General features: G+C 42.5%; 2 protein-coding genes across 3 annotated transcripts in view; both read left to right on the top strand.

Moving 5' to 3' along the window:
• LOC311125099 (focal adhesion kinase 1-like) overlaps positions 1–12,375 on the top strand; it is a gene marked incomplete at its 5' end in the record, with an annotated part of 1,344,976 nt that overhangs the window by 1,047,884 nt on the left and 284,717 nt on the right. The window lies entirely within an intron of this gene.
• The window catches only part of LOC311110282 (CUB and sushi domain-containing protein 3-like), a gene marked incomplete at its 3' end in the record, with an annotated part of 541,145 nt that overhangs the window by 324,678 nt on the left and 204,092 nt on the right, over positions 1–12,375 (top strand). The window contains 1 exon segment of the mRNA XM_084152993.1: positions 1–56. This exon segment is cut by the window's left edge and continues 61 nt beyond it. Coding sequence (XP_084009119.1) covers positions 1–56 — 56 coding nt within the window.

Below are 12,375 nucleotides of genomic sequence, written 5' to 3'. Positions count from 1 at the left end.
CAACTACACCTCAGGACACAGCTGCGTAAACTCCATCTCCGTGCCACGAGAGTTCGGTAAGGACACAGTACTCATACTTTTGTTGGAGAGACATTTGGTGTGGACACAAGTGACCTCACACTTTTATTCCAGAGACTTTTGGTGTGAAATCAGCTCAATGTGGTGTGAATTAATTTTATTTAACATTTTTGTCAATAGACTTCATTAAAACTACAATCGCAGTCTTCTTTGATGCATTTTTAAAGCCAAACACCAATGTTGAGTTCAACGCATCCATCAGCCTTTTCGTCTTGATAGTAGGCTACCATTTGATGGCATGGGAATATTTGAACACAGACCTCTGCTGTATAAATATTTTTGAGTATTCATCAGTATTAGTCCCCCAGAGGTGGCATCAGGAAAGCCTTCAGAGCAGGTTCTTTATAGGATTCGCTGAAAGTTTTGTGGGTTCAGACACACCAAAGTACTGCTCACCTGTAACTAAGCAATGAGCCATCGATTTGCTGTCACGTGAGGCTTTAAAAGCTTTTTGATGCCATAAGGACTTGTCTCGCAGGAGGGTGAGATATAAATAGCTGCTTTTACACAGGCAGCCCAATTCTGATCATTTTTCCACTAATTGGTCTTTTGACAAATCATATCATATCTTTTCACATCATATCTTTTTCAGAGCTGATCTGATTGGTAAAAATTGACCTGTTTCAGCGTTCTAGTCTGTTATATCTCAGTGTTATATTTCTTTCTTGCACTTGTGTCACGTTCGTTCATCGACGGGTCAGACCAAGGCGCAGCGTGATATGCATACATGTTTATTTGGAACGAATAAACAAGCGACAAAACAACAAACGAAACGTGAAGTCCATGGTACACAAACAACATACCTTACACGGAACAAGATCCCACAACCCACTAGTGCCAATAGGCTGCCTAAGTATGGTCCCCAATCAGAGACAACTAGCGACAGCTGCCTCTGATTGGGAACCACACCGGCCAACATAGAAATACACATACTAGAATATCAATTTCAATCAATTTTATTTTATATAGCCCTTCTTACATCAGCTAATATCTCGAAGTGCTGTACAGAAACCCAGCCTAAAACCCCAAACAGCTAGTAATGCAGGTGTAGAAGCACGGTGGCTAGGAAAAACTCCCTAGAAAGGCGAAAACCTAGGAAGAAACCTAGAGAGGAACCAGGCTATGAGGGGTGGCCAGTCCTCTTCTGGCTGTGCCGGGTGAAGATTATAACAGAACCATGCCAAGATGTTCAAAAATGTTCATAAGTGACAAGCATGGTCAAATAATAATCAGGAATAAATCTCAGTTGGCTTTTCATAGCCGATCATTAAGAGTTGAAAACAGCAGGTCTGGGACAGGTAGGGGTTCCATAACCGCAGGCAGAACAGTTGAAACTGGAATAGCAGCAAGGCCAGGCGGACTGGGGACAGCAAGGAGTCACCACGGCCGGTAGTCCCGACGTATGGTCCTAGGGCTCAGGTCTCTCAGTTGGCTTTTCATAGCCGATCATTAAGAGTTGAAAACAGCAGGTCTGGGACAGGTAGGGGTTTCGTAACCGCAGGCAGAACAGTTGAAACTGGAATAGCAGCAAGGCCAGGCGGACTGGGGACAGCAAGGTGTCATCATGCCCGGTAGTCCTGACGTATGGTCCTAGGGCTCAGGTTCTCAGAGAGAAAGAGAGAACGAGAGAATTAGAGAGAGCATACTTAAATTCACACAGGACACTGGATAAGACAGGAGAAGTACTCCAGGTATAACCAACTAACCCCAGCCCCCCGACACATAAACTACTGCAGCATAAATACTGGAGGCTGAGACAGGAGCGGTCCGGAGACACTGTGGCCCCATCCGAAGAAACCCCCGGACAGGGCCAAACAGGAAGGATATAACCCCACCCACTCTGCCAAAGCACAGCCCCCGCACCACTAGAGGGATATCCTCAACCACCAACTTACAATCCTGAGACAAGGCCGAGTATAGCCCACAGAGGTCTCCACCACAGCACAAACCAAGGGGGGGCGCCAACCCAGACAGGAAGATCACGTCAGTAACTCAACCCACTCAAGTGACGCACCCCTCCCAGGGACGGCATGAAAGAGCACCAGCAAGCCAGTGACTCAGCCCCTGCAACAGGGTTAGAGGCAGAGAACCCCAGTGGAGTGGGGAACCGGCCCGGCAGAGACAGCAAGGGCTGTTCGTTGCTCCAGAGCCTTTCCGTTCACCTTCACACTCCTGGGCCAGACTACACTCAATCATATGACCTACTGAAGAGATAAGTCTTCAGTAAAGACTTAAAGGTTGAGACCGAGTCTGCGTCTCTCACATGGGTAGGCAGACTGTTCCATAAAAATGGAGATCTATAGGAGAAAGCCCTGCCTCCCGCTGTTTGCTTAGAAATTCTAGGGACAATTAGGAGGCCTGCGTCTTGTGACCGTAGCGTACGTATTGGTATGTACGGCAGGACCAACTCGGAAAGATAGGTAGGAGCAAGCCCATGTAACGCTTTATAGGTTAACAGTAAAACCTTGAAATCAGCCCTTGCCTTAACAGGAAGCCAGTGTAGGGAAGCTAGCACTGGAGTAATATGATCAAATTTCTTGGTTCTAGTCAGGATTCTAGCAGCCGTATTTAGCACTAACTGAAGTTTATTTAGTGCTTTATCCGGGTAGCCGGAAAATAGAGCATTGCAGTAGTCTAACCTAGAAGTAACAAATGCATGGATTAATTTTTCTGCATCATTTTTGGACAGAAGATTTCTGATTTTTGCAATGTTACGTAGATGGAAAAAAGCTGTCCTTGAAACAGTCTTGATATGTTCGTCAAAAGAGAGATCAGGGTCAAGAGTAACGCCGAGGTCCTTCACAGTTTTATTTGAGACGACTTTACAACCATCAAAATGAATTGTCAGATTTAACAGAAGATCTCTTTGTTTCTTGGGACCTAGAACAAGCATCTCTGTTTTGTCCGAGTTTAAAAGTAAAAAGTTTTCAGCCATCCACTTCCTTATGTCTGAAACACAGGCTTCTAGCGAGGGCAATTTTGGGGCTTCACCATGTTTCATTGAAATGTACAGCTGTGTGTCATCCGCATAGCAGTGAAAGTTAACATTATGTTTTCGAATAACATCCCCAAGAGGTAAAATATATAGTGAAAACAATAGTGGTCCTAAAACGGAACCTTGAGGAACACCGAAATGTACAGTTGATTTGTCGGAGGACAGACCATTCACATAGACAAACTGATATCTTTCCGACAGGTAAGATCTAAACCAGGCCAGAACTTGTCCGTGTAGACCAATTTGGGTTTCCAGTCTCTCCAAAAGAATGTGGTGATCGATGGTGTCAAAGGCAGCACTAAGGTCTAGTAGCACGAGGACAGATGCAGAGCCTCGGTCTGACGCCATTAAAAGGTCATTTACCACCTTCACAAGTGCAGTCTCAGTGCTATGATGGGGTCTAAAACCAGACTGAAGCATTTCGTACACATTGTTTGTCTTCAGAAAGGCAGTGAGTTGCTGCGCAACAGCTTTTTCTAAAATTTTTGAGAGGAATGGAAGATTCGATATAGGCCGATAGTTTTTTATATTTTCCGGGTCAAGGTTTGGCTTTTTCAAGAGAGGCTTTATCACTGCCACTTTTAGTGAGTTTGGTACACATCCGGTGGATAGAGAGCTGTTTATTATGTTCAACATAGGAGGGCCAAGCACAGGAAGCAGCTCCTTCAGCAGTTTAGTAGGAATAGGATCCAGTATGCAGCTTGAAGGTTTAGAGGCCATGATTATTTTCATCATTGTGTCAAGAGATATAGTACTAAAACACTTAAGTGTCTCTCCCGATCCCAGGCCCTCGCAGAGCTGTGCAGATCCAGGACAGCTAAGCCCTGGAGGAATACGCAGATTCAAAGAGGAGTCCGTAATTTGCTTTCTAATGGTCATGATCTTTTCCTCAAAGAAGTTCATGAATGTATTACTGCTGAAGTGAAAGCCATCCTCTCTTGGGGAATGCTGCTTTTTAGTTAGCTTTGCAACAGTATCAAAAAGAAATTTTGGATTAATCTTATTTTCCTCGATTAAGTTGGAAAAGTAGGATGATCGAGCAGCAGTGAGGGCTCTTCGGTACTGCACGGTACTGTCTTTCCAAGCTAGTCGGAAGACTTCCAGTTTGGTGTGGCGCCATTTCCGTTCCAATTTCCTGGAAGCTTGCTTCAAAGCTCGGGTATTTTCTGTATACCAGGGAGCTAGTTTCTTATGACAAATGTTTTTCGTTTTTAGGGGTGCAACTGCATCTAGGGTATTGCGCAAGGTTAAATTGAGTTCCTCAGTTAAGTGGTTAACTGATTTTTGTCCTCTGACGTCCTTGGGTAGGCAGAAGGAGTCTGGAAGGGCATCAAGGAATTTTTGTGTTGTCTGAGAATTTATAGCACGACTTTTGATGCTCCTTGGTTGGGGTCTGAGCAGATTATTTGTTGCGATTGCAAACGTAATAAAATGGTGGTCCGATAGTCCAGGATTTTGTGGAAAAACATTAAGATCTACAACATTTATTCCATGGGACAAAACTAGGTCCAGAGTATGACTGTGGCAGTGAGTAGGTCCAGAGACATGTTGGACAAAACCCACTGAGTCGATGATGGCTCCGAAAGACTTTTGGAATGGGTCTGTGGACTTCTCCATGTGAATATTAAAATCACCAAAAATTAGAATATGATCTGCTATGACTACAAGGTCTGATAGGAATTCAGGAAACTCAGAGAGGAACGCTGTATATGGCCCAGGAGGCCTGTAAACAGTAGCTATAAAAAGTGATTGAGTAGGCTGCATAGATTTCATTACTAGAAGCTCAAAAGATGAAAACGCCATTTTTTTTTTTGTAAATTGAAATTTGCTATCGTAAATGTTAGCAACACCTCCGCCTTTGCGGGATGCACGGGGAATATGGTCACTAGTGTAACCAGGAGGTGAGGCCTCATTTAACACAGCAAATTCATCAGGCTTAAGCCATGTTTCAGTCAGGCCAATCACATCAAGATTATGATCAGTGATTAGTTCATTGACTATGACTGCCTTTGAAGTGAGGGATCTAACATTAAGTAACCCTATTTTGAGATGTGAGGTATCACGATCTCTTTCAATAATGGCAGGAATGGAGGAGGTCTTTATCCTAATAAGATTGCTAGGGTGAACACCGCCATGTTTAGTTTTGCCCAACCTAGGTCGAGGCACAGACACAGTCTCAATGGGTATGGCTGAGCTGACTACACTGACTATGCTATTGGCAGACTCCACTAAGCTGGCAGGTTGGCTAACAGCCTGCTGCCTGGCCTGCACCCTATTTCACTGTGGGGCTAGAGGAGTTAGAGCCCTATCTATGTTGGTAGATAAGAGGAGAGCACCCCTCCAGCTAGGATGGAGTCCGTCACTCCTCAGCAGGTCAGGCTTGGTCCTGTTTGTGGGTGAGTCCCAGAAAGAGGGCCAATTATCCACAAATGTTATCTTTTGGGAGGGGCAGAAAACAGTTTTCAACCAGCGATTGAGTGCTGAGACTCTGCTGTAGAGCTCGTCACTTCCCCTAACTGGGAGGGGGCCAGAGACAATTACTCGATGCCGACACATCTTTCTAGCTGATTTACACGCTGAAGCTATGTTGCACTTGGTGACCTCTGACTGTTTCATCCTAACATCGTTGGTGCCGACGTGGATAACAATATCTCTATACTCTCTACACTCGCCAGTTTTAGCTTTAGCCAGCACCATCTTTAGATTAGCCTTAACGTCGGTAGCCCTGCCCCCTGGTAAACAGTGTATGATCGCTGGGTGATTCGTTTTAAGTCTAATACTGCGGGTAATGGAGTCGCCAATGACTAGGGTTTTCAATTTGTCAGAGCTAATGGTGGGAGCCTTCGGCGTCTCAGACCCCGTAACGGGAGGAGTAGAGACAAGAGAAGACTCAGACTCAGACTCCGACTCGCTACATAATGGGGAAAACCGGTTGAAGGTTTCTGTCGGTTGAATGAGCGACACCGGTTGAGCATTCCAACAGTATTTCCCTCCAGAAGCCATGAGAAAGTTGTCCGGCTGCGGGGACTGTGCGGGGGGATTTATACTAACGTTACTGTCTGTACTTACTGGTGGCACAGACGCTGTTTCTTCCTTTCCTACACTGAAATTACCCTTGCCTAACGATTGCGTCTGAAGCTGGGCTTGTAGCACAGCTATTCTCGCCGTAAGGCGATCGTTCTCCTGTATATTATGAGTACAGCGACTGCAATTAGAAGACATCATGTTAATGTTACTACTTAGCTTCGGCTGTTGAAGATGTTGACGAACCATGTCCAGATAAAGCGTCCGGAGTGAAAAAGTTGAATAAGGGAAAAAAGTTGCGATGGAAAAAAGGAAAATAAAGTAAAATTGGCAGCTAAAACGCACAGGAAAATGACTCTTCTGTCTCGGGATAAAACGTCCGGGGTGAAAAAGTTTAACGAAAAAAGATGAGTGAGGACAAAACTAAAAAGTTGGTAAATTTGTTGAACACAGAGATTGATTAAACGTTTATTAAAAGTAAAACGTGAATAGTTTGGCAGGTAGCCAAGTAGCAACAAACAGCACAGCAGCACGGAGACAATCAGAATATACAACATAGACAATCACCACATAGAAAATACACACCCTGACTCAACAAACAAGAGTCCCCAGAGTCAGGGCGTGACAACTTGATTCACACTGCTTTCCTCAATCAATATGTGAACAATGGAAAAGTCAATTGTGTTCCATTTAACCCTCTGCAGTCTAAGCACTGTTTAAGCCGGGGGATGGGGTTCTACTAAGCTATATGGAATTGTTTTAAGAAGGTCAATACAAGGATCATTTAGCTATTTGATGTCAAATGTTAAGACCCGTTGAAGTATCCCCCCCCCAAAATAAAACATTTGATGAAAAATGTAATTTGTCCTTACTGCATTTAGCCCTGCGGGGCCGCGGAAATCGACTGTATAAAATTTCAGCACTCGGGACAGCAACCATGGGCTGTCTCTGAGGTGTGGTTCCTTGGACAGAGCTAGAAAGCATCAAATGGCACCCCCTATTCCTGGTCAACATTTTACTCTACATTCTGGTCATTTAGCAGAGGCTCTTATCCAGTTAAGTCTTATTATAAAGCTCCACCGCCATTAGTTTATGAATGATTGAGGAATGTTTTTTAAGTTGATTGTTTGAAAGAAAACAGTTGATTATGTAGGCCAAACACATACAGATTTAACTCCGGTTACTCAGTTTTGCTCAGCCAGTGGGGGGGAAATCAGAAGGATTACTCCTTGAACACTGATCCACATTTCTATCCCTCAGTGTGACCCAGTCCTGTCAGTCCTCTACCTCTCAAACCCAGAGATATCCATTTAAAAGGAGTGCATTTGTTCTCTAAAGCCGGATACAAAAAAGCCTGGTGTGGATTTGCTCAAAGGGGATTGATTCCTCAACAGCCCTTCTAAACACACACATACAGTACACGGTGTGTGCGTGTGTGCGCGTGTGCATGTGTGCGTGCGTCCTATGATTCCGATACCCACACAGTATAGTTCTAATATAATGAATATCAATCGCTAAATTTGATATGATTAAGACATTACACTTGAAACCTTCAGTCTTAGTAAATAATGTGAAGGAATGTTTGATCGCTGGCTGCAACTGTCAGAATGTGCTCTAACATACATTAATTGCTATATTCAAATATGGAAGCGTTTTCTGAAATAAACTAGCTAGCATATCTCTGCCATATGGACATATGGACGTCATATGGACGTAGAAGTATCTAAAGACAAGGTTATCTGAAGTGTGCCAGCATTGATGAGATAAGTAATAAAATACAATACAATATGAATGTTTCGCTGTCACAGTACCCAACCAGACACAACACACACATCACAGGCTGGGAGCAGCAAAGGAGCTGCTGCCGAGCAGCGCATCTGGTGCGCTTAGGGGTAAAGTGCCTTTCTCAAGGGCGCAATGGCAGTAGGTAGCGTACAGGATATTGAAGCCGGTAACACTCTGCAGATTTCCCCGCAGGCAGCTCGGGGGTTCGAAACCTTGAGGCTACCTCGTATTCTGCAGTAGCTTTAGGTTTGACCCAACACACTACTGTCAAGCTTCTCTTTCCCAAAACACAAATTACATGCACCTGGACAAGATCAATAGATCAATAGATCAGTAGAGCCAGAAATAGATGGGAGACGGAGAAGTTGGTTCCCAAGATGGGAGGTTTTGCTTTGCTGTCTAATGCATGACCAACAGGGAGCCACGGTTCAGTGATTTCATTGGATTTTCCATTTGAAGGTAATAGGTGTCATAGATATAAACATAAACAGTCATCTTTAGACAACTTATTTTGTGCGCCACATCATCATCTGCCATTAGTTTTGACTGACCTGATCCTTGATCAGTGTGAGCATTGCATTCTGGACATAAATCACTGGTAGAACATCATTAGCAAGGGACAAGAGAGCACACACACACACACACAAACCACACACACAAACCACACACATGCATACACACACACACACACACACACAACAGATTATTACAAGATGCAGGCTGTCTTTGGCACATCTGGCACAGTACTAACGGTAGAGGGGCAGATTTCTCACTTCACTAGCGCACCAGTAAAACTGGTTGCAATAATAAAGTCATCTGGAACAGTTGCTCAAGTTTTTAGGGGGTAAATCAGTTTTAATATTGCATATAGATTGTGATATCAATGTTGTTAATTTTTTTTTGTTTAATTTATTTGCACCAAAGAAAACAAGTGATAGACAACAATATAGATATAACAATTTTAAAATGGTGTGCATATGTGGTTGGAAGCCCAAGGGCTTATATAAAAATCACACCACAAAAAATCAATATACAATACATATGTTTTTAAAAAGGTTTGTTAAAATAGATAACGAAATCTATTAATTATCAATGTATAAATGAATTGATCAGTAATCACGAAAAAAACTAACAGTATTTGTTTTGTTTAAATGTGTGTGTGAGAGTTAGGCTATATGGAGGAGATTCCTGAGTAGTTTGGTTCATCAGGCTGACCCCCAGTCTTCATGGAGGAGATTACTGAGTAGTTTGGTTCATCAGGCTGACCCCCAGTCTTCATGGAGGAGATTACTGAGTAGTTTGGTTCATCAGGCTGACCCCCATTCTTCATGGAGGAGATTACTGAGTAGTTTGGTTCATCAGGCTGACCCCCAGTCTTCTCTTGAAGTTATTGAGTTGACTATGTGAGGTGTGGCAGTGGGGAGAGTGAAGGTTATCGCAGTGTCTTGTGTTATATAGATGCATTTCAGAATTAACCTGGAAGGATCCATTGAAGGGTTTAGATAAACTGTCTGGGAGGTATGAGTATTTGTAGATGGAAGGGCATAATTGGCGTACATTAATGTCGTAAATGGACAATATATTGAGGTTTCTTAAACAAATAAAATAAAATTTTATTTGTCACATGCGCCGAATACAACATGTGTAGATCTTACAATGAAATGCTTACTTACAAGCCCTTAACCAACAATGCAGTTTTAAGAAAGAATACCAAACAAAATCACAAAAAAATACAATATAAAATAATACGAAATAAAAGTAACAAATAATTAAAGAGCAGCAGTTAAAATAACAATAGCGAGGCTATATACAGGGGGTACCGAGTCAATGTGCGGGGGCACCAGTTAGTCGAGGTAATACAGGTAATATGTACATGTAGGTAGAGTTATTAAAGTGACTATGCATAGATAATAAACAGAGATTAGCAGCAGCGTAAAATAGGGGGGTGGGGGGGGGGGGGGGCAATGCAAATAGTCTGGGTAGCCATTTGATTAGATGTTCAGGAGTTTTATGGCTTGGGGGTGGAAGCTGTTTAGAAGCCTCTTGGACCTAGAGGTCCTGGATGGCAGGAAGCTTGGCCCCAGTGATGTACTGGGCCGTACGCACTACCCTCTGTAGTGCCTTGCGGTCGGAGGCCGAGCAGTTGCCATACCAGGCAGTGATACAACCAGTCAGGATGCTCTCGATGGTGCAGCTGTATAACCTGTTGAGGATCTGAGGACCCATGCCAAATATTTTCAGTCTCCTGAGGGGGAATAGGTTTTTTCGTGCCCTCTTCACGGCTGTCTTGGTGTGCTTGGACCATGTTAGTTTGTTGGTGATGTGGACACCAAGGAACTTGAAGCTCTCAACCTGCTCCACTCCAGTCCCATCGTTGAGAATGGGGGCGTGCTCAGTCCTCTTCTTTTTCCTGTAGTCTACAATCATCTCCTTTGTCTTGATCAAGTTATGTGAGAAGTTGTAATCCTGGCACCACACGGCCAGGTATCTGACCACCTCCCTATAGGCTGTCTCGTCGTTGTCGGTGATCAGGCCTACCACTGTTGTGTCATCAGCAAACTTAATGATGGTGTTGGAGTCGTGCCTGGCCATGCAGTGAACAGGGAGTACAGGAGGGGACTGAACACGCACCCCTGAGGGTCCCCCGTGTTGAGGATCAGAGTGGCGGATGTGTTGTTACCTTCCCTTACCACCTGGGGGCGGCCCGTCAGGAAGTCCAGGATCCAGTTGCAGAGGGAGGTGTTTAGTCCCAGGGTCCTTAAACAAATATTTAACAATATTTCTTATTCTTACTAGTGAATACAATAATGTTGGATTTTTTAACATTTAAAGATAATGTGTTTATCTGGAACCATTCAGAAAATGTGGCCATGCCTGAGATGGCTTCATTAATTAGTGAATCAAAATTATTGTGATAAAATATAATTGGTATCATCAGCAAAGAGAATGGGAAGTACGGTAGAAGACACAGCAGCAAGGTCATTGATAGAGATTAGGAATAACAAAGGTCCAATTATCAAACCCTGTGGGACTCCACAGGATATCTTGGCCCTGGTAGATTCACAGCCGTTTGTTGTTGTTTTCTATCATAAACATAACTATATAACCAATTATATGTATAATCATGAAAACCTTAATAATGCAATTTAGAAAGTAATATTTATTGATCAACCATGTCAAACGCTTTGGATAAATCTAAAAAGATGCCAAGAGCGTATTCATTGTTAACGACTGTAAAGATTTTATACACAAGTTGCATAAGAGCCATATCTGTGGAGTAGTTTTTAAGAACACCATATTGGTACTCATATAGAATACAGTGTTGAAACCATATTGGTGCTCATATAGAACACAGTGTTGAAACCATATTGGTGCTCATATAGAATACAGTGTTGAAACCATATTGGTGCTCATATAGAATACAGTGTTGAAACCATATTGGTGCTCATATAGAATACAGTGTTGAAACCATATTGGTGCTCATATAGAATACAGTGTTGAAACCATATTGGTGCTCATATAGAATACAGTGTTGAAACCATATTGGTGCTCATATAGAATACAGTGTTGAAACCATATTGGTGCTCATATAGAATACAGTGTTGAAACCATATTGGTACTCATATAGAATACAGTGTTGAAACCATATTGGTGCTCATATAGAATACAGTGTTGAAACCATATTGGTGCTCATATAGAATACAGTGTTGAAACCATATTGGTGCTCATATAGAATACAGTGTTGAAACCATATTGGTGCTCATATAGAATACAGTGTTGAAACCATATTGGTGCTCATATAGAATACAGTGTTGAAACCATATTGGTGCTCATATAGAATACAGTGTTGAAACCATATTGGTGCTCATATAGAATATAGTGTTGAAACCATATTGGTGCTCATATAGAATACAGTGTTGAAACCATATTGGTGCTCATATAGAATACAGTGTTGAAATCATATTGGTGCTCATATAGAATACAGTGTTGAAACCATATTGGTGCTCATATAGAATACAGTGTTGAAACCATGTTGGTGCTCATATAGAATACAGTGTTGAAACCATATTGGTGCTCATATAGAATACAGTGTTGAAACCATATTGGTGCTCATATAGAATACAGTGTTGATTTAAATGTTTCAACTTTCTCTTATACACCAATTGTTCTAGGATTTTAGAAAAACATTGTAGTACAGATATTGGGCGATATTGTAATTGTCTGCATCATTTCCAGTCCCCCATATATTTATTATTTTCCCCTAACCCTAACACCCCTCCCCTAATTGGAGTAAAATAATGGACAACAATACTTAGGCTTCTACTTCCAGCTTATACATTTTACAGACACGGTTTCCATCCAGTTTTGATGTCTAATTTCCATATACACTGAGTGTACAAAACATTAAGGACACCTACTCTTTCCATGACATAGACTGACCAGGTGAATACAGGTGAAAGCTATGATCCCTTATTGATGTCACTTGTTAAATC

This window comes from Coregonus lavaretus (genome assembly GCF_964263955.1).
Source record: "Coregonus lavaretus genome assembly, chromosome: 3".
Classification (NCBI taxonomy): Eukaryota; Metazoa; Chordata; class Actinopteri; order Salmoniformes; family Salmonidae; genus Coregonus; species Coregonus lavaretus.
Note: the sequence above shows the minus strand (reverse complement) of the source record. Positions and strands in the feature narration are given on the sequence as shown.